Consider the following 21,077-nt stretch of genomic DNA (forward strand, 5'->3'; position numbering starts at 1 on the left):
TTGTGCCACCACATTCCAGCCTGGATGACACAGAGAGAGTCTGTCAAAAAAAAAAAAAAAAAAAAAAAAAAGAGAGAGAGAGAGAGAAAGAAAAAAGTAAAGAAAAGAAAAGAAAGAAGGAAGAAAACATACCAAAATCTAGGGGATACAACAAAAACAGTACTAAGAGTGAAGTTTATAGCTATGGGTGCCTACATCAAAAAAGTAGAAAAACTTAAAATAACCTAATAATTCATTTTAAAGAACTAGAAAAGCAAAAGCAAACCAAACCCAAAATTAGTAGAAGAAAAAAATAATGTACATCAGAGAAGAAATAAATGAAATTAAAATAATAAAAAAATACAAAAGATCAACAAAATGAAAAGTTGGCTTTACAAACAGATAAACAAATGGGCAAACTTTTAGCCAGACTAAGAAAAAAAAAGACAGAAGACTCCAATTAATAAAATGAGAGATGAAAAAGGCATTACAACTGATACTGCAGAAAAAAAAAATCAAAGATCATTAAATACTACTATGAGCAACTACAGGTCAATAAATTGGAAACATGAAAAGTAATAAATTCCCAGAAACACAAAACCTGCCAAGATTAAATTATAAAGAAATCCAAAACCTGAACAGCCCAATAACAAGTAATGAGATTAGAGCTACAATAAAAAGTCTCCCAGCAAAGAAAAATCCAGGACCCAATGGCTTACTGATGAATTTTACCTAACATTTAAAGAAGAATGAGCACCAGTGCTACTCAAACTATTCCAAAAACATAGAGGAGAAGGGAATACTTCTGAACTCATTCTACAAGATCAAATTCAATGCAATACATATACCAAAACCAGACAAAGATACTTCAAAAAAGAAAACTACAAGTGAATATCACTGTTGAACATTGACACAAAAATCCTCAACAAAATACTAGCAAACTGAATTCAACAACAGATTAAAAAGATCATTGATCATAACCAAGTAGGATTTGATCCCAGGGATGCAAGGATGGTTCAACATATGCAAATCAATCACTGTGATACATCATATCAACAAAGTGAAGAACAAAAACCGCATGATCATTTCAACTGATGCTGAAAAAGCTTTTAATAAAATTCAACATCCCTTTATGATCCCCCCACCACAACAAAAAATACTGGGTATAGAAGGAATATACCTCCACATAAAGACACATACAACAAACCCACAGTAGTATCACATTGAATGAGAAAAACTGAAAGGCCTTCCTCTATCATCTGGAACACAAGGAGAATGCCCACTGTCACCACTGTTACTCAACATAGTACTGGGAATCCTAGCTAATCAGACAAGAGAAAGAAATAAAGGGCATCCAAATGGAAAAGTATGAAGTCAAATTATTCTTGTTTGTAGATTATGTGCTCTTTCATTTGGAAAAACCTAAAGACTCCACCAAAAAGCTATTAGAGATGATAAGTTTAGTAAAGTTGCAGGACATGAAATTAACATACAAAGATCAGTAGCATTTCTATATGCCAGTAGCAAACAATTTGAAAAAGAAATGAAGAAAGTAGTCCCATCCCATGAAGGAACCCTTCAGAAATAAAGAAAGTAACAGCTACAAAAAAGTACTTAGGAATTAACTAAAGAAGTAAAAGATCTCTACAATAAACACTATTAAAGATTGACGAAAGCAATTGAGAGGACACAAAAAACTGAAAAGCAATTCTGTATTTCTATATTCATGGATTGGAAAAATCATTAATGTTAAAATGTCCATACTACTGAAAGCAATCTAAAGATTCAATGCAATACATATCGAAATACCAATAACACTGTGCATAAAAATAGAAAAAAAAATCCAAAAATTTATATGGAACCACAAAAACAAAACAAAAACAAAACCCAGAGTAGCCCAAGCTGTCCTGAGCAAAAAGAACAAAATTGGAGGAATCACATTACCTGCCTTCAAATTATACTACAGAGCTTTAGTAACCAAAATAGCATGGTACTGGCATAAAAACAGATACATAAGACCAATGAAAGACAGAACCCAGAAACAACTCCATATACCTATGGTGAACTCATTTTCGACAGAGGTGCCAAGAGCATACATTCGGGGACGGACAGTCTCTTTAATAAATGGTGTTGGGAAAATGATATCCATATGCAGAAGAATGAAACTAGATCCCTATCTCTTACCACATTAAAAATCAAGTCAAAATGGATTACAGACTTAAATCTGAGACCTCAAACTATGAAACAACTAAAAGAAAACATTGGGGAAACTTTCTAGGACACTGATCTGGACAACTATTTCTTGAGTAATACCCTACAAACACTGGCAACTAAATAAAAATAGACAAATGGGATCACATCAAGTTAAAAAGCTTTGCACAACAAGGGAAACAATTAAAAAAGTGAAGACACAACCCACAGATGGGAGAAAATATTTGAAAACTATCCATTTGACAAGATATTTATAATCAGAATATATAAGGAGCTCAAACAACTTTAAAGGACAAAAATCTAATAATCTGATTAAACAACAGACAAAAGATCTGAACAGACATTTCTTAAAAGAAGACATACAAATAGCAAACAGGTATATGAAAAGATGCTCATATTTACCTGTTTAATGATCTCTAATGATCAACACTGATCATTAGAGAAATGCAAATCAAAACTATAATGAGATACTATCTCAGTTAAAATGGCTTTTATCCAAAAGTCAGGCAATAACAAATGCTGGCAAGGATGTGGAGCAAAGGGAACCTTCGTACACTGTTGGTGTACTGTTTATTTATACTAATATAAATTAGTACAACCACTATGATGAACAATCTGGAGGTTCCTCAAAATACTAAAAATAGAGCTGCCATATGATCCAGCAATCTCACTGTTAGATATACACCCAAGAGAAAGAAAATCTGTATATCAAAGAGATATCTGCACTTCCATGTTGATTACAGCACTAGTCACAATAGCCAAGATTTGGAAGCAACCAAAATGTCCATTAATAGACAAATGGGTAAAGAAAATGTGGTACTTATACACAATGGAGTACTATTCAGCTACAAAAAAGAGTAAGATTCAGTCTTTTGCAACAACATGGATAGAACTGGAGGTCATTATGTTAAGTGAAATAAATCAGGCACAGAAAAGCAAACTTCACGTGTTCTCACTTATTTGTGGGAGCTAAAAATTAAACAATTGAACTTAGACAGACAGCAGAATGATGGTTTACCAAAGGCTGGGCAGAATAGTTGGAGTAGGGACAGTGGGAATGATTAATGGGTACAAAAATACAGAATGAATAAGAGCTAATATTTGAAAATAAAACAGGGTGACTATGGTCAATAATCATTTAATTGTGCATTTTAAAATGACTAAAAGAGTATAATTGGATTGTTTGTAACACAAAGGACAAGTGATTTGAGGGGATGCATACTTCATTTACCCTAATGTTTTCATCACACATTATATACCTGTATCAAAATATCTCCTGTACTCCCTAAGTATATACACTTATTATGTACCCATATCAATTAAAAATATTGCTTATTTTGACTTGGCTTAGAAAAATATTAACCTACGTGAGCAGACAACATGCATAATTGCAATGGTAGGATGAAATGATAGAGGATTTGATTTTATATTTTCAACAAGGCAGATTCTAGGAAAAACAACACAACAGCTTGCTTAATTTCTCTTCTTATAGCATTAGAATGTAAGTTCCATGACACTGGAGAATTTTGTGTTATGATTACTATTGTATTTGCATCATCTACAAATAAAGTCTGGTACATAGTAGCTAGCTCAAAAATATTAGCTTAGAGGATATTACAAATACCTGATTCTACTTTTGTAACTTAAATAAGGATCATCTTCCAGTCTTAGTACCTTAAGAAATTCTACTTAATATTAAATTTTGTATTATACTGATGTTAGAAATTTAGTTTTAAAAATTTTCTATATAAAATTACCTCCTAATTCTATTCACTTTCTAGACACAATTCTATAAATTTTCTTTGTTTTTTTTTTAATTCTAAAAAAATTGACGTGCTAGTGTCAAGTGGATCTGATCCCTCAGAATATGGAAGAATAAACAATATTTAAAATGTAGGCAATTATTTTAAGTGTGACATTCCTAAGACTCAGGCTGATGAGCATAAAACATTTCATTTTAGATGTTTTCTCAATCTCTATACTTAAAACATTTTGGACTTGATGATTTTTTGTAAGAAAAGGGGCTGTTTTGTGCATTATAGACTGTTTAGCTACAACCCTGGCCTCTACCAACCAGATGCCAGCAAAATAACCCCAGTGTTAACACCAAAAATGTCTCCAGACATTGTCAAATGTCCTCTTGGTACCAAGGGGTGGAGGTGGAGGGGTATGGCAGGGAGAGTGACTGCCCTCAGTTGAAAACCATTATTTTAGATATCAGGAATATATAGGAAAGCAAAAATAATCAAAATACCCTATGAATTAAATGTAAATGTTTTCTTTCGATTGGTAAGAAGACATAGCAAATTTGAATTTAAATCTGTTATAACACAATACATATAACGTAAGGGACAGATGAGTATCAGAAATTTATAAACCACTTAACTGTACTCCATTGAAGTTATATAATTTCAGAGCAGAAGAACTTTTGAAGTCATCTAGTGAAAGCTCATTAGACTAAACCGGGATTCTAAGTAGATGAATTACTGCCCAAGGTTTTATCATCAGCAAATGGCATCTTTATGAGTAATACTACCTGTATCTCTTTAACAACTGTACAGATGAAACAACTGTGCAGCCCATAGAGATCCTAGTATGGTGTGGTATGTTATACATAATAAGGGACACTTAATTGGATTACTGTTCCTAAATTGGTAGCATCACTGGTACCCAAAAAAGACAGATGAAAGTATTATAATAATAAAGAAACCTATAATTCTGGCTGAAAATAAAAGCAAGTTAAAAAATGGCCAGTTTCAGTAATAAAGAATTATAATAACTTACATTTTGATTTTGAAAGTCTATCTATCAACAACACCGAATGCCCCTATTTATGAAATTTGATGTTGAGAGACCATGTTTTGCTCTGAGACCTGTTTTTAAGTTTGCACTGAAAAATAATGTGCTATAATTCATATAACCGTCAGACATGATATTAGCAGCAACCTTAACCTATTTGTCAGCCAAATATCTGTGTGGGTATATACAGCACTCATAAAAATATTCCTGGTGGCTTATTTCAATTTCCTAAGCTCTGATGAGAGTGTGAGTACAAGAAAATATGCTTTAAGCAAGTACTGCCCTGAAAACCATCTTTGACATCCCCAAAATATCAACATCTAAGCGGTTTTTTTCCTCTACTGATTTTAGAATTCCATGTGACAAAGAAAGAACTTCTAAATATTAATATTTTAAAAGTTAAAAAAACTTAGGATATCATGTTAGTTGCAGATATATACAAAATGATAATGAACAAGTGATATGATTCTGTGTTACACAGAATATCAATGTTTCTCAAGTAATAAACTGTAGGTACTTCAAAATAACTTTTTCATTCATTCATTCATCAAAAATTTAATTGTGAACCTACAATGTACTGGTACTATGCTGGCAAATGGGAATAAAGCAGAGAAAGAGAGATTAAAGTCCTTGCTCTCCATGGATAATTATCCTGCTGTAGAATAAAAGTTGGGTCATATTTTAATCATGTCACATATAAGAATAAAAGTTACAGGGAATATATGGCATTGAATCCTAGATAATTTTTATTATAAACAATAAACAAGATAAGTTATTATCTTACTTTAGATTGGGCTTACATTCCTAAAAGGAGAAAGATTTTAAAGAGAAATTTGTGAAACTCCATCAGGTAACTAGCAATGCAAAACACTTTAAAAAAATGATGGTTATGGCTGGGCATGGTGGCTCACACCTGTAATTCCAGCACTTTGGGAGGCCGAGGAGGCCAAGGCAGGCAGATCACAAGGTCAGGGGTTCGGGACCAGCCTAACCAACATGGTGAAATGCCGTCTCTACTAAAAATACAAAAATTAGCTAGGTGTGGTGGCACACTCCTGTAATCCCAGCTACTCGGGAGGCTGAGGCAGGAGAATCGCTTGAACCTGAGAGGCAGAGGTGGCAGTGAGCTGAGATTCTGCCATTATACACCAGCCTGGACAACAGAGCAAGACTCCATCTCAAAAAAAAAAAAAAAAAAAAGATGGTTATATAAATGTTAGACTGCAATTCTGGTTAAGCCATTTTCATAATAATAATCTTTCCATTGAGTAAATGCTTACTCTGTGCCAGGCACTGCTAAATATTTTATATTATTCCACTTAATCCTTACATAGTATCTTTTAACTCATATAAAACACAGTCATCCAATGAGGTACGTATCATCAATTCTTACAGAACACTGACACTTAATGCCAAGTAACTTGTCCAATAATTCTTACAGAACATTGACACTCAATATCAAATAACTTGCCCAAGGTTACAAGGCTGCTAAGCAGGGAAGCTGGGCATCTGATTGCTCTGACAGACAAAGCCTGTGCTCCTCCTCCTATAGGTACCTTTTCTCCTGCCCTTTCTTTCTGATATTAGCAGGGCAGAGTAGGGGAACAGGATTTTGCACAGAGAAACTAGCTCGTACGATAGTCTAGAAGTAACAAAACGCATGTTAAGGAAAATTTTAAAAGACCAGGTACATACTACATACCGAGGGATGGAGAGAGTGATGTGAAATGATACTGGGGGTAGGCAGGGGCTAGATCATGTAGGGTCTCATAAATTATGTTGTAGATTTGAGATTTTCACTAACCTGCAGAGAGAAACCACTGAAGGATTTTAAACAAGTGTGTCATGTAATCAGACATACATTTAAGAAAGATCATTCTGGCTGCCTATAGAAATACAGTAAGCAGAGTCCAGGTAGAAGTCCATTTTAATAGCCTAGGCAAGAGTTGAGAGTAGCTTGGTGGAGATGGTGAGATGTGAATAAATTGGAGAAATAAGTCAGAAGTAAAACTGACATTTGGCAATGCATTAGAAGACAGAGTAAAGAATAGGGATGTCAGGATGGCTTCTGCATGTCCCGTACTGCTTTCTTTCAGATTTTGGAGGACAGAAAAGGAAAGAAATTTAACAGTAACCGGGAGAGCAACATTAATGTTCAGATTATACTAGATTATTTTAGTGTCTGTTTACCCAAAGCTCACTGTATTCATTTCCTAGAACTGTCAGAATAAATTATTACAAACTGTGTGGCTTAAAACAACAGGAATCTGTTCTCCTGCAGTTCTGGAAGCTGTAAGTCTAAAATCAAGGAGTCTCCGAAGGCTCTGGCAGAATTTTTCCTTGCCTCTTCCTAACTTATGGTGACTCCTGGCATCTCTCCTTCTTTGGCTTGCACCTGCATCACTACTGTCTCTGCCTCTGTCTTCCCATTGTCTTCTTCTATGTGTGCCTATGTCCTGTTCCTCTCCTTATAACGACAGCAGTCATGATTTCATCTGGAGATCCTTACTAATTACATCTGCAAACAGGGTCTATTTTCCAATAAGGCCACATTCTGGAGTTCTTTCTAGGTGGTCATGAAATTTGGGGGAACATTATTCAACCCACTACATTCATCACTATTTTTGTTACCTTAATTTTTTCTTATTATTTATCATCATCATTAGTATTGTCACCATCACAACAATCATTACCAATAACCTTCAATTAGCATTTGCCTGGGTAAGAAAGAGGCACTCTAATCCCTAATATGTGCTGGGGGTCACAAGTGTTGGAGGATTCCAAGATCACACCCAAGTTCAGTAGGAGGAATTGCAGGACTCAGAATATAGCTGCACTCATGGCAATAATTTATTACATAAAAAGATACACAGTGAAATCAGGAAAAAGGTGCTTAAGACAAAGTTTGGAGGAAATGAGGCACAAGCTTCCAGATGGAGTCGCAGAGGACATAATTCTCCCACCGTCAAATTGTGACAACACATGTGAAGTGTTGTTTCTGCTCATTAGAGAATCAGAACCCAGGTTTTTTTGGCGGGGGTGCTGACTACATAAGCACCCTCTGCTTAGCACAGGCCAAAATTCCAGACTCCTGGAAGGAAAGCTGGTAATTGGCATAAGCCACATTATATAAATGCTCCAGGCACATAATAGGCCACTCTTATCAGTTAAGGAATAGTAGGAATACTCCTGAAGTCTAAGTTCCCAGATGCCAGACAAGGGCCAACCTTGCAAGCAGGCCTTTCTAGGTATGGCAGTCTCAGGCCTCCGAAGTTAGCTCTTTTCTGAACTTAGTGATACATTTAATCCTCACAGCAAAGAAATTACAGTGTCTACATCTAGACAATGTGTCCAAGATCAGGCTACTACAATGCTAGTAATAAACAGAAACTATAATTCAAAAGTAGGCAGTCTGATTCTTGACCTCTGCTCTTAACCACTATGCTTGGCTGCCTGGTTTTTGAGGACTTAGTAAAATGAAAGAAAATAAAGGTTACAATAGACTTAAGTTGGAGGGAACTGACCAAGGAAAATAGCAAGAAGGCTGTGGTTTTAAATACAGATTTTAAAATTAATAATACAGTAGCCATTATATAAAGGAAATTCAATGAAAATAAAGCACGGGCTAAACAACTTTACAAACACTGTAGACTTTAATGTTTAAGGAAAACAAAATCACTAGTTTATTAGCAATTATAATGTTTCAGGAAGATCAAAGAAAGCTAAAATTTCAGCCTAATTAACACAATCAAGGGATTAAGAGATTTACTTTCACCTTAGTGGAAAAATTACAAAATTAAAGTCAAAAAGAGTACATGCATACACTATGGCAGAGGGAAGTTCATGAAGACTATTTTTGTTTTATTTTTACCTGATGGAGTGATGTCCTGAAGTATAGTCTAGTTTCCCAAATTTCTGTGTTCGGTAGCCATGCCTCTCCATGACATCCATCCATGTTGTATAATTGGGATCTAGACCCTTAAAATTATTCCAAGATTCTGTTAAGTGTGTGAAGAGACCACTCCACATTGCTGAGAAAAAAAAAAAAAAAGGAATTGGGATTAAGGTGAAGCTTAACAATTTGACTGTTAAGACAATTACTCTGAGAGAGCAGTCCACTAGTGCTCTGCAATGAGATGTACCCAGATTAGGTGCTTTACCAAACATTCCCAACTGTTATCTCATTTTATCAGATGGATACTCTGTGGGGAGTTACCATTTCCATTTCACAGATGAGTTGACTAATGCTTAGAGGTTAAGTTACTTAAGGTAAATATAGCTGGAATTAAATATAAAGCCTGTGTGACTAAAGGCCTCTTTCAATCATAAAAATAATCCCTAAGTATTTATTGGTTACATTTCTAAATCAGTCAATTGAAGTATAGATCTCATTTCCTCAATATCCTCGATCTTCCCTTATTCCCTGTCCTTTTGCTGGCTTTCCACAAAAACTCTAAGTGTGCTATGCCTCATCTCTCATTTTCTACGGCTATGATTGTTTATTCAATAAATACTTTTTTTCCTTTTCCCATTATGTGTACATAAATAGACAGAGTCAGCTTTCTCTTTTCATCTAGCAAGATGTTTTCTGAGAGGTGAAATAGGGGATTCCCTGGGTTTGAATCCCAATAACACCAGTTACTGAGTAGCCTTTGATAAACTTATTTAACCTTGTTGTGTTTATTCTTCAGAATATACTTCTTCCAGGAAAAACAACACTGAACATTTTTGAGACCTCTAGAGTTCATTGGCCACTTTCTCATTATTTAATGTGATGCTCAGAACAACCCTGTGAGGTACAGAGTACACACAGCAATTTGCAGATAAGAAGACTGTGTGACTTGCTTGACATAGTACATTGAGGATTAGCATCCAGGTCATCGTCTTACCCAAGTCCACTGCTCATTCTACTTTACAGTTAGCAAAACTGTTTTTTAATATGCCTGGGCCTTCATTATTGAAATGTCATTTACAATATAGTTTAATTTCCTTTTTAATCACTGGTAGTAATATAGTTGATAGTCTTGAAATTATAGGTGAAAAAAGTTGTAACTCAAATCACAGAGAAAATCACCTCATTTACAGACAAACCAAATCACTGAGTTTATGGATTCCAAGGCAGCAATCATAAACCAGAAAACAGGGGAAAAGGAAAACAACTATCATACGATAGATAAATTTATAAAAATGGCAGTTTTTCCTATTTGTTAATGATTCATGACTTCATGTCATTGACATTCTGCCAATAAAACTATGCCTATTTGTTAAATTATTATAATAAAAGTGAACTATCTAAGATAAAAGTGAATTGAGACTGAAAGAAAGAGGCAAAGTATGTAATCTGAAATAAGAAAAAATTCAGGTAAATCTGAATATAAGTTGTAATACTTTATGGCATACGCTAATGTTCATAAAAGTCCTCCCAATTACCTATATTGTTCCTGAAAAATTTCCCTGGAAACAGAACTCTTCTAGGAAATACAAGTACTCCCTCATTTTCATGGATAGAAAAAAGATTGTTAATTCCCAGTCAAAAGGAAATGAAACAGTAATACATGAACTAGACACCAATCTAAATGATAAAAATTCCTACTCTTGAAAAATTCATTACAATTTGAACAACCCCCACAGCCAAAATATACCTTAAAATGTACATATTTTATATTCAAGAAGTTTTAATGAGGCCAAATATAACAAACTATTCTACTTTTAGGTATAATCTTTTAAATTGTGAATACATTTTCAGTGTGTAGACAATTTCTCCCATTCACATTAAGGATTTTCCTACCTGCACGTGATGGGCAACAGATTGGAGAGTTTGTGTAGGCATTCAGAAAGGAAGTCCCACGTGCCTTCATAAAGTTGATAAAAGGAAGCTTCACTACCTGACTTCCTGGATGAAATGTTAACCTTCCATCCTGGCAATAAAGAAATTTAATTAGCACTGATTGCATTACCAAAGAAGAAAATTATTTTCTTTAACCATAAAATTTACAATAGCAAAAGACTTCAGTATGATTTTAATAATCCTCAAAAATTAAAACAGAACAAGTACAGAGAGTGTTCTCAGTATCTGGTACATAAATATCTAGAATTCAATGCACTGTTACACCTGGATTCATTTGAATACAGTAAATAAAGGACTTCCTGGAAAGTTCTTTTGGGGGATGATGAACTATGTATTTACTTAACACTTACCTATGTGCCAGTTACTGTGCAAAATCTGAGGATGCAATGGTGAATAAAACAGAGTCCTTGCCCCCATGAAGCTTACAGTCTAGTGGGAAAGGCAAAAGTATATTGGCAAATAAACCACAAATAATTACAAATTATGATGTGCAATTTGAAAAAAAATCTGAGATACAGAAGGACAAGAGAGACCTACATTAGACAGTGCGGACAGAGAAGCCTTCTCTGGGATGTATGAGACATAAAGAATGAGCAAGATCCAGCTATTCAAAAAATTTAAGAGAAATACAAAGCTTGAGATATCTGTGAATTGGAAGTGGTGATATCAATTAGGCAGCTGGGGTAGAGTGTGGTGGCCCATCCCTGTAATCCCAGCACTTTGGGAGGCAGAGGTGGGAGGACAGCTTGAGCTCAGGAGTTAGAAACCGGCCTGGGCAACATGCGAGACCCTGTTTCTACAAAAAAATTAGTCAGCTTGATAAATGAGTCTGAAGATTAGGAAATGTTTGGGCTGGAGATACGTATTTTGGAGATGAACTAGGAATTGAAAAATTCACCTTGGTAAAGAGCAAAGACAGAAAAAGAATATTCCAGACCTGGAGTTTTATCTATTATATGGTTTCAACATAATAAATAAATCCCAGTTTAAAACATGAGCCAACCCAAAATATGGAATATATCTAAATCCTTGAGATATCTGAGATTTCCAAATAGAGATATAAGGCAGGCTGTTGGATACAGACAGGAATCTGGAGTTCAGAAAAGTCTATCTTGGTGAAATAAAACTTGGGAGCATTTAGCTTATTCACGGTTTTGAAAACTGTGACACTAAATAAAACCTTTTAGGAAGAGAGGGAAAGGAAAGGAAAGAAAGGGGTCTAGAGGAAGCTGTGAAGGAATCTACGAGGGGAAAGCAGCATGGGAAATTGAGAAAGAATGGCCAATGGAGGAAAATGTGAGGAGACCGAGTGCCATGCCAGCTGAGAGAAGACTGTGCCAAGAAAGAGGTGACATCTGCTCTGTTGAGAATGCACCTGAAATGAGGCCAGAAAATGCTTCATTTGGAATTGGCCATATGAAGACAGCTGGTGACCTTGACAAGAGCACTTTCAATGGGTGGTAAAGATGAACAGCTAAACTGGAAAGGGGAAGGAATGGGAGGCAAGAAAGGGAGGCAGCAGGGGGAAGAAAGCAAGCTCTTCTAAGAAGTTATTTTGCAAAGCAAAACAGAAAAAGGGGATGGATATTAGAGAATGATGTGTTAGCTGGAAGAAAATGTGGGATTAAAGTCAGTTCTTTTTTAAGATGGGAAAATGATGCATGTTTTATGTCAAAATAAATTTCCACTTCTAGCAAGAGTAATCATTGAGTGCTAAGCAGATAATTACTGATCTCCTCAATGATGAGCTATAAAGCCAAAGACACAAGTGCATAGTGGCCAGGTGCAGTGGCTCACGCCTGTAATCTCAGCACTTCGGGAGGCTGAGGCGGGTGGATAACCTAAAGTCAGGAGTTCAAGGCCAGCCTGGCCAACATGGTGAAACCTCATCTCTACTAAAAATACAAAAATTTGCCAGGCGTGGTGGTGGGTGCCTGTGATCCCAGCTACTTGGGAGGCTGAGGCAGGATAATCATTTGAATCTGGGAAGCAGAAGTTGCAGTGAGCTGAGATGGCGCCACTGCAGTCCAGCATGAGGGACAGAGTTGAGACTCCATCTCAGAAAAAAGAAAAAAAAAAAAGTGCATAGCCCTCCCTCATGAGAATTTCTTTAAGCCCTTAAATTTGAATTATCAGAAATTTATCCTCACAAATTCCAAATGTCTAAATATCTCATGCTTACAATCTTTTGGACATGGGGAGATAACAGTTTGTGGCCACTGCTTAGAATCTAGACAACTCAGCCACCCAAGCTTATCTGGTTGGGGGATGGAGCAGGAGGTCACAAGGTAGAACTGTCTTAAAGATGCTGTATAACTCAGATATTGGGACTTAGACTCCAGGTCCTGCAGGTTAGGTTCAAATTGGTGTAACTACCATTGCAAATGGCTCCTGCAGCATATCAATAACTAATGTATCAGATTAAAATCAGTATTAGTGACTTCTGGACTCATTTCTATGACAAGCACAGGAACATCATCTGTATCAAAAGCAGGCTAGAAAGCAGGACTCTTTAAAGTATAGAGTGGCAGAGATAACCAGAAAAGGAGGGGGCAACTGCCCCACATGAGAAAATTCCCAACAATTCCATCAGTGAAAGGTGATCTGTGTTAAGATTACTGCCTGAGATATATATAAGGCAGGGGAATTCAAATATTTGGTGAATGAAATAAAATGAATCATTAATCTAGAGATCTGTTCAATTTAAAAAAGAAGACAAATTTAAGTTAAAAAATTCAACAGTATAGTTTTGTAAAGCTTAATAAACTGGATTAAGTATATCAGTAGCGAAATGTGTATCTGAATAGGTTCTTAGGAAATATTTCAATTATGAAATACATATTTTCAATGTCAAAAATATCAATAACACTTCATATAAACGAAGACCAAAATGTTATTAGAGAAAATATTTTAAAAATTTCTAGAAGTTTTGGTTTTTAACTTTGTGTAGTTTTTACGCACCAACGAATCATTTAAAAACTAGGCTAGTACTAGTACTGCTGATGATGGTATCAATGGGAAATGGTCCATAGAATAGTTAATTCTGAACTGAAAGGGATCTTAACACAGCTGGTTGATGAAAAACAGAGAAAGTAAGTTTTTCATGGTATGTTAATGTGGTTTACAATGGATAGCCAGTTATAAGTGAAAACACAGTTCTGTCAAATTTGGTTGGGAGAGAAAATCTTGCAGAGTGGCTTTTACCCATTTCAATTTTTCTCAAGGCCATTCCTATGGTTCAAACAAATTGGGCATTTAAGAAATAAAAATGACCCATTAATTGGCTTTCTGTATAAAAGTGATAGAAATGGTACCAAATGCCTCTAGTTGCTGCGTTCTGCTCTTGTTAGTTAATTCTCATAAGTCCCCACATTTTTTCCCCTTAGGATGGGTGAGTCTTTAGGTAGATAAGATTTTGTGATTTTGATTGCTCCTTCTGAACTATGACTTGTACTTGGTTCCTTATCATTACGAGCCAGGCAGAATCAGAGAAGTTTAGATTTGATTGCATCATCCTAATCAAAGAATGTAACAATAACTTTAATTTGTCATGTTAGCATGGCAAGACTGCTTACAGTGTTCTTCCCAGATCTGTCCATCGGACTGAATGAGACCCTTACTAGACTCTGTAGCATACATTCCTGTGCCTACTCTCCCCCGCCACTCCTGAAACCTCACCAAAACTAAAACTGACACAGGTGCAGTGGCAGGGAGCAGAGGTAGGAGTAGGAGTGGGGATGGAAAGATGCCCATGTCCTTTAATGCCCCAGAAGAAATGCTTGTTTTCTCTTATTTAATTATTTAATTTTTTTTTTTTTTTTTTTTTTTTTTTTTTTTTTTTTTTTTGAGACAGAGTCTCACCCTGTCACCAAGGCTGGAGCGCAGTGGCACAATCTCAGCTCACTGCAACTTCCACCTCCTAGGTTCAAGTGATTCTCCTGCCTCAGCCTCTTGAGTATCTGGGACACCACCATGCCTGGTTAATTTTTGGATTCTTTCTTTTTCTTTTCTTTTCTTTTCTCTTTCTCTTTTTTTTTTTTTTTTTTTTTTTTGAGATGGAGTTTTGCTCTTGTTGCCCAGGCTGGAGTGCAATGGTGAGATCTCAGCTCACCACAACCTCCATCTCCCAGGTTCAAGTGATTCCCCTGCCTCAGCCTCCTGAGTAGCTGGGATTATAGGCATGTGCCATCACACCTGGCTAATTTTGTATTTTTAGTAGAGATGGAGTTTCTCCATGTTGACCAGACTGGTCTCAAACTTCTGACCTCAGGTGAGCTGCTCGCCTTGGCCTCCCAAAGTGCTTGGATTACAGGTGTGAGTCACTACCCCTGGCCTGTTTTCTATTTTTTAAAAAAGGGGTTTATTAAGATATAATTCACACACTTAACAGCTCATCATTTAAAGTGTGCAATCCAATGGTTTTTAGTATGTTCAGAAAGTTGTGCAACCATTACCCATAGTCGATTTTAGAATATTCTCGTCATTCCCAAAAGACCACATTCTGCACTCCTTAGCCATTACCCTTTATTTGCCGGAAGCCTAGGCAACCACCAATCTACTTTCTGGCTCTACATATTTGCTTTCTCTGGACATTTCACATGAATGGACTTATACAATATGTGGTCCTTTGTGATTAGCTTCTTTCACTTAACATAATCTTTCTAGGTTTTATCCACATTGTAGCATGTATCATATTTCTTTTTTATTGTTGAATAATATTACCAAATTTTATTTGTCCATTTGTCAGTTGATGGGCATTTGGGTTGTTTATACATTTTGGCCATTATGTATGATAAACATTATTATGCTATGAACATTCATGTACAAGTTTTTGGGTTGACTTATATTTTCATTTCCCTTGGATATATACCTAGGAGTAAAATTGCCGGAGTATACTGCAACTCTACGGTTAACCATTTGAGAAACTGACGAACTGTTTTTTAGTGGCTGCATGATTTTACATTCCTACCAGCAGTATATGGGCTGTAATTCTTCCACATTGTTGCCAACTCTAGTTATTGTCTTTTTCATTGTAAACATTCAAGTGGGTGTAACTGGTGTCTCACAGTGGTTTATTTACATTTCCCTAATTATTAATGATGTTGAGCATCTTTTCATGTACTCACTGGTCATCTGCATATCTTCTATGAAAAAATGTCTATTAAGATCTTTGCCCATCTTTTAATTGCCTAATCTATAATCACAAAGATTTACACTTACGTTTTCTTTTAAGAGTTTTATAGTTTTAGCTTTTACATTTCATTTTTTTTTTTTTTTTTTTTTTTTGTATATAGTGCAAGGCAGTGTCCAGCTTCATTCATATTGTTTTTTCCAACACCATTTGTTGAAAAGATCATTCCTTCCCTATTAAAATGGTCTTGGCATCTGGCACCCTTGTTGAAAAATCAATTTACTATAAGCATAAGAGTTTATTTCTGGACTTTCGATTCTATTCCATTGATCTGTACATCATCTATCCTTAGGCCAGTAACATACTACATTGATTGGTGTAGTTATGATGTAAGCTTTAAAACTGGGAGGTGTAAGTCTTCCAACTTTGTTCTTTTTATTTCGAGATTTATTTTTGGCTATTCTGGGTCCCTTAAATTTCCAAATGAATTTTAGGATGAGTTTTTCTATCTCTACAAAAAAAGTCCTAGGGATTTTTATAGGCACTGAATTGAATCTATAGGTCAATTTGGTCTGTACTGCTATATTAACAATATTAACTCTTCCGATCCATGAAAAGGGGATGTCTGTTCATTTATTTAAATGTTCTTTAATTTCTTTCAACAATGTTTTATTTCTTAAGGTAATGTACCCATTCTCTTTCACGATTTTAGTAATCTAGCTCTTTTGTCTTTTTTCCTGGTTGGTAAAGCTAAGGTTTGTCAATTTTGCTGATTTTTTCTAAGAACCAATTTTTGGTCTCATTGATTTTTCTCTACTATTTTTCCATCCTCTGTCTACTGAATTTCTGCTCTAATCCTTATTCCTCCATTCTGCTTACTTTGCAGAAGCTTGTTTGGTTTTCTCAGCTTGTCTCTCCTGGTATGGAACCTCTGTCCTACTAGAGAGCTAGGGCCACAGCAATAAGGGTCCTAGTATTCTCAGCCTTCTGCACCTGGCATAAAGCCTTTGTCCCGTAAGTAGGGGCTGACCGAAATAAGGGAGCCCTCAACTTCTCAGCTTTGTTCACTAGGAATTTAACCTCTCCAACTTGGATTAGGAGAAGATGAGAAAGCCTCACAGCCTGTCCCAGCTGGTGAGATATGATAACCAGTGATTGGGAGCTGAGGGGAGGAGTCCTATCTTCTTGGATACACCCACCTAAGTGAAACCTCTGTCAAAGCCATAGTCCACTGCCACAGACCCTTCTTGGCATTCTTACCAAGTTTTAGTACATTTTCTTGAATAAATGTTTCTTCATTTGGTGTATGCCCTTAGGACAATTTCCAGACATTTTAAATGTTTCAAATATTTAATAGTTTTTATTTATAGTATAAAAAAGAGTTGTCATTTGTTTTGGTTATTTTCTTGGGAGTTGGTCTGCAAAGCTTCTTGTTTTGCTATTCTGAAACTAAAATCAGTGTGCTATTTTCTTCCCACAATTATTATCAGCTCAACTGCCCTATCAACTCCATCAGCTTGTAGAGTTTTAGAAATGATAAATCACAGTGTCAAGAATCTAACTGTATATAATCTCACTAATAATCTAATAATAAACTGGTATAATCATGGAGAGAGGAATTATTTTAAGCTTAAAGACCAATATTTTTACTATATAGTTGAATATACCTACAGCAAAAACTTCAAAGAAACTGGAAGCTACACTCAGAACTATCATTATTCCTAGTAATATTACTGTCTTATTTTCAAACACATTGATATATACATATTATATGTTCAGATACAGAAAATAAGTAATTGTATTAATGTATTTAGGCCAAAATATTTGGCATAAGACAAAAAAGATACAAGTATAAAAATTAAAGAATAAACTCGTAATCTTAAATTTAAATGGAAAGTATCAGTATGCTCTCACGATTTATTTTTTCTCTTTCTAAAATATATGACTTTCTAGACTTGTCCACTGAAAAGATCAAGATGTAATGAAAACCCTGACACTCAGATTGCAGTCTCTACATACAAGGCGGGACAGGAAGTATGCATTTTGGGCATGGAACTCTGTTAAAGCAAGCTGTCAAATACTAATGGGGATGGGTCAAAAGGACTCAGAACAACCTGAAGGGGCTTCCAGTGGCCAAAGATAGGACAGTTTGAATAATAATAAGTATGCAAATGCAAAAAATTTAAGCACAAATATAGAAAAATTTATGCATCCATACAATACTAAAAAAATAAACCTAAATCTCTCGGTTATCTTTGGAAGTTTCACACAACATGTGATTCCCTTTTAGGAATGGGCAGTTGCCTCTGCTGAAGACAGCTACCTTGTCCAACATCATGCCCCATTCTAGGAGCAGCCCACAACCAGCCGCCATCCAACATGCAGGTAGAACGGTCTGTTCCCCTCCCTCCAACTCGAAAGCAGCTCTGAAGCACCATCTTAGTTTGAGAACTGTCATTCATAAGATAGCAACAAAATTCTGCTTCTCCTCTGCACAATCCTGCTTCCTTTATCTTTGATTACAAGAGCACTCGGTAATAAAATGTCATCTAGTCAATTTCCAGTACTGCCCATGCTCTAAGTTTAAATCACAAAGGTAACTTTAAGTATTATTTTCAAAAAATCCCATGAGCACATCTTTGCAGACCAACTATGTAATTTTAATCATCAGGAGTTGATCTATCTATAAGAAAGGAAATACAACATAATGATTACAAACACTCTTTAGTACCAGATATGCTTAACATCAACATCTATGTGACCACAGTAACACCAAGTGATAATAAACTAATATAACAATTAACCAAACGATTGACTAAGCAACACTTTTGAAAACATCGATCATACCAAAAGCATCGGGTAAGGTTGACAGTAGCACCTTTGGCTTGGAAAAGTTTCAAAAACTGTTTAATTTTGGGATTCAGCCACATTACCAACACACACACACACACATACACACAATTTCTCTGGAATACGGGGGAGCGGATCAAGTTATATCAACGATTCCATTTAAATCAGCACTAACAGGATTATCACAAATCTGAGTAATAAACTTTCTTCACTTCTCACCCAAACATGAATTCCTAAAATGTTGAAGTGAACTGGGAAGTGACTTTTGGAAAGCTAACACGCTTTTATGGAGTTGCAGAATGTTATTGTACCACACAATTAAACCAAACTGGGGTATGGACAACGAAGTTCATTAGTAGTGGTAAAATAATTTATTTTTCTCTTTCTAAAATATATGTCAGTATTAAAAAAGAAAAGACTTGCAAAGGTGTTTTCAGTGTTTCACTTACTATTGTTTTATATGCTTGCATAGGTATGTGGTGTATGTGTGAGTACAGGGGGCCTCATATAAAACATAATTTCTTTTTTTGCATCGGGGTAAAAGGGTTTGAAAATCTCTGAGGTTCTGCTCCACAAAGCCTGCAGCATAGGAGGCGGCGGGGAGGTCGCCGGTCCCTAGCAGGGCGTCCCTCCCCTGCCTCGCGGTACTTACAAACGAGTCGCTCACGACCAGTACCACGTTGGGGGCTTTGGCTGCTCCACGGCCCTGCTCCCCTGCTCCGGGGGCCGGTGCCCCCAGCGCCGAGGCTGCGACCACCGACACCCAGAGCAGTAGCATCACGGGTAGCGGTTCTGAGAGCCTGACGCTGGGCCGGCCGCCTCCCTCTGGCGTTCTCTGCAGAGGGGAGCGGGTCGAGGACAGCTAACAACTCCCAAAGCTTGCAGTTTGGTTTCCTGATAGTAACGCCGAACTTCACCTTCAGAACTACAACTCCCATCAGGCTGAGAGCGCGCACATGCGCAATAGAGAAATCCCAGCTTTTACCCACGTTAAGACCTTTTCATCAAATACCGAGCAAATCAGAACCCGGCCACTTCCAGTCACGTGACTGATGCCTGGGACAGGCGCATGCGCTCTCACTCCAGACCCGGCGTTCGCAGAAGAGCAGCATCTGTACCAGGTGGGTTCGGATCTCTGTCGCTTTTGCACAAGGGAGCTTAAAGGCGACTGAAATGGTACTTAGAGAAAGAAAGAATCGGGGCTGGGGCTCTTCGTTTTGGGCCGCGCAAGCGTGGCTGAATGTTGGGCGAGAGCGTGAACTGGGCGGTGATGAGGTGGCGGCGCGGCTGTCACTTAAGTTGAATAGGGCGGTTCCTCTTGGGGCCTCTGGGTGAACCGCCTCTAGTCCGCAGTGGATACCGTGGAGCCCCTCAAATACCTCCCCCAAGGAAGCCTGTAGCCTGTCTCATCTTGTTGTTTCTCTCACCTGGTGCAATCAGGATTTACCGTGCTCCCCTGGGGTGAGGAGCGGGGCCTAGTAAGAAGTTTCAGGCTGTAGGCGGGGACAAGCATAGCTGTTCGTTGCCTTCAGAGAGCCAAGGAGAGAAACGAAAACAGGAGGGGTAAATGTTGGGCTGTGCGACGTGTTCAGTTAGTTGACGTAGGTTCGGAATACCATTATTTTGCTGCAGTATAAAAACCGATCTCTTCTGACTGTTGAATTCCTTTGGAGATTTCTGGAAAAAGCAGATTTCTGTCTCAAAGCCAAATTCAATTTCAGTATCGTAGTTTCAGGTATATAATTTGCACATCACGCTAGTAGTTTTAATATTTTAATAGTAAAGAGAAGTTATAGTACTTGTTTAACATAAGTCAACTGAATACTAATATCTGGCAGTTTTTTTGCGTAAGATAATTGTAATAAGGAACAGATTTATTTATTTAATACTCACATGGCAATTAGGTGCTGAGCATAATACTAAGAATTTACTGAGCATCTACTGCATGCCAAGTACTTTTACATGGAATATTTTTCCTAATCCTCACTTTCACCATATTGCAGTTAGGAAAACAGGTTTGGAGAGGTTAAATGACTCACTTGAGTTTACACAGGGAACTGGAATGAGTACGACTGGAAACTCAACAGTCTGTGCTGTAACTAAATGCTTTGTCTGCAGTTAATTACTAAATTTCCTGACAGTCTACCAAGTTTGTTAGTATAGCTGAATTGTTACTCAAGCAGCATGATAAAGATCTGTGGGAGCGTGCAAAATAAACAGAGCCGGGCGCGGTGACTCGTGCCTGTAATCCCAGCACTT

At 36.8% G+C, this 21,077-nt stretch overlaps 2 protein-coding genes across 4 annotated transcripts in view; one reads left to right on the top strand and one right to left on the bottom strand.

Annotated features, from left to right (window-relative positions):
- ARSK (arylsulfatase family member K) overlaps positions 1-19,736 on the bottom strand; it is a 57,310-nt gene extending 37,574 nt beyond the window's left edge. The window contains exons 1-3 of the mRNA XM_003920744.4: positions 19,471-19,736; positions 10,778-10,907; positions 8,861-9,020 (exon numbers count right to left, since the gene is read on the bottom strand). Coding sequence (XP_003920793.3) covers positions 8,861-9,020; positions 10,778-10,907; positions 19,471-19,596 — 416 coding nt within the window. The 5' untranslated portion in view covers positions 19,597-19,736. The remainder of the gene's footprint in view (positions 1-8,860; positions 9,021-10,777; positions 10,908-19,470) is intronic.
- Positions 19,737-19,873: 137 nt separating this feature from the next.
- The window catches only part of SKIC3 (SKI3 subunit of superkiller complex), a 93,672-nt gene continuing 92,468 nt past the window's right edge, over positions 19,874-21,077 (top strand). For 2 of the 3 annotated variants that reach the window (XM_010340357.3, XM_074383424.1), the window contains exon 1: positions 19,874-19,939. The gene's annotated coding sequence lies outside the window, so the exon portion shown is untranslated. The remainder of the gene's footprint in view (positions 19,940-21,077) is intronic. The other variant, XM_074383417.1, reaches the window with a different exon arrangement.

Source organism: Saimiri boliviensis, chromosome 1 (assembly GCF_048565385.1).
Source record: "Saimiri boliviensis isolate mSaiBol1 chromosome 1, mSaiBol1.pri, whole genome shotgun sequence".
Lineage (NCBI taxonomy): Eukaryota > Metazoa > Chordata > Mammalia > Primates > Cebidae > Saimiri > Saimiri boliviensis.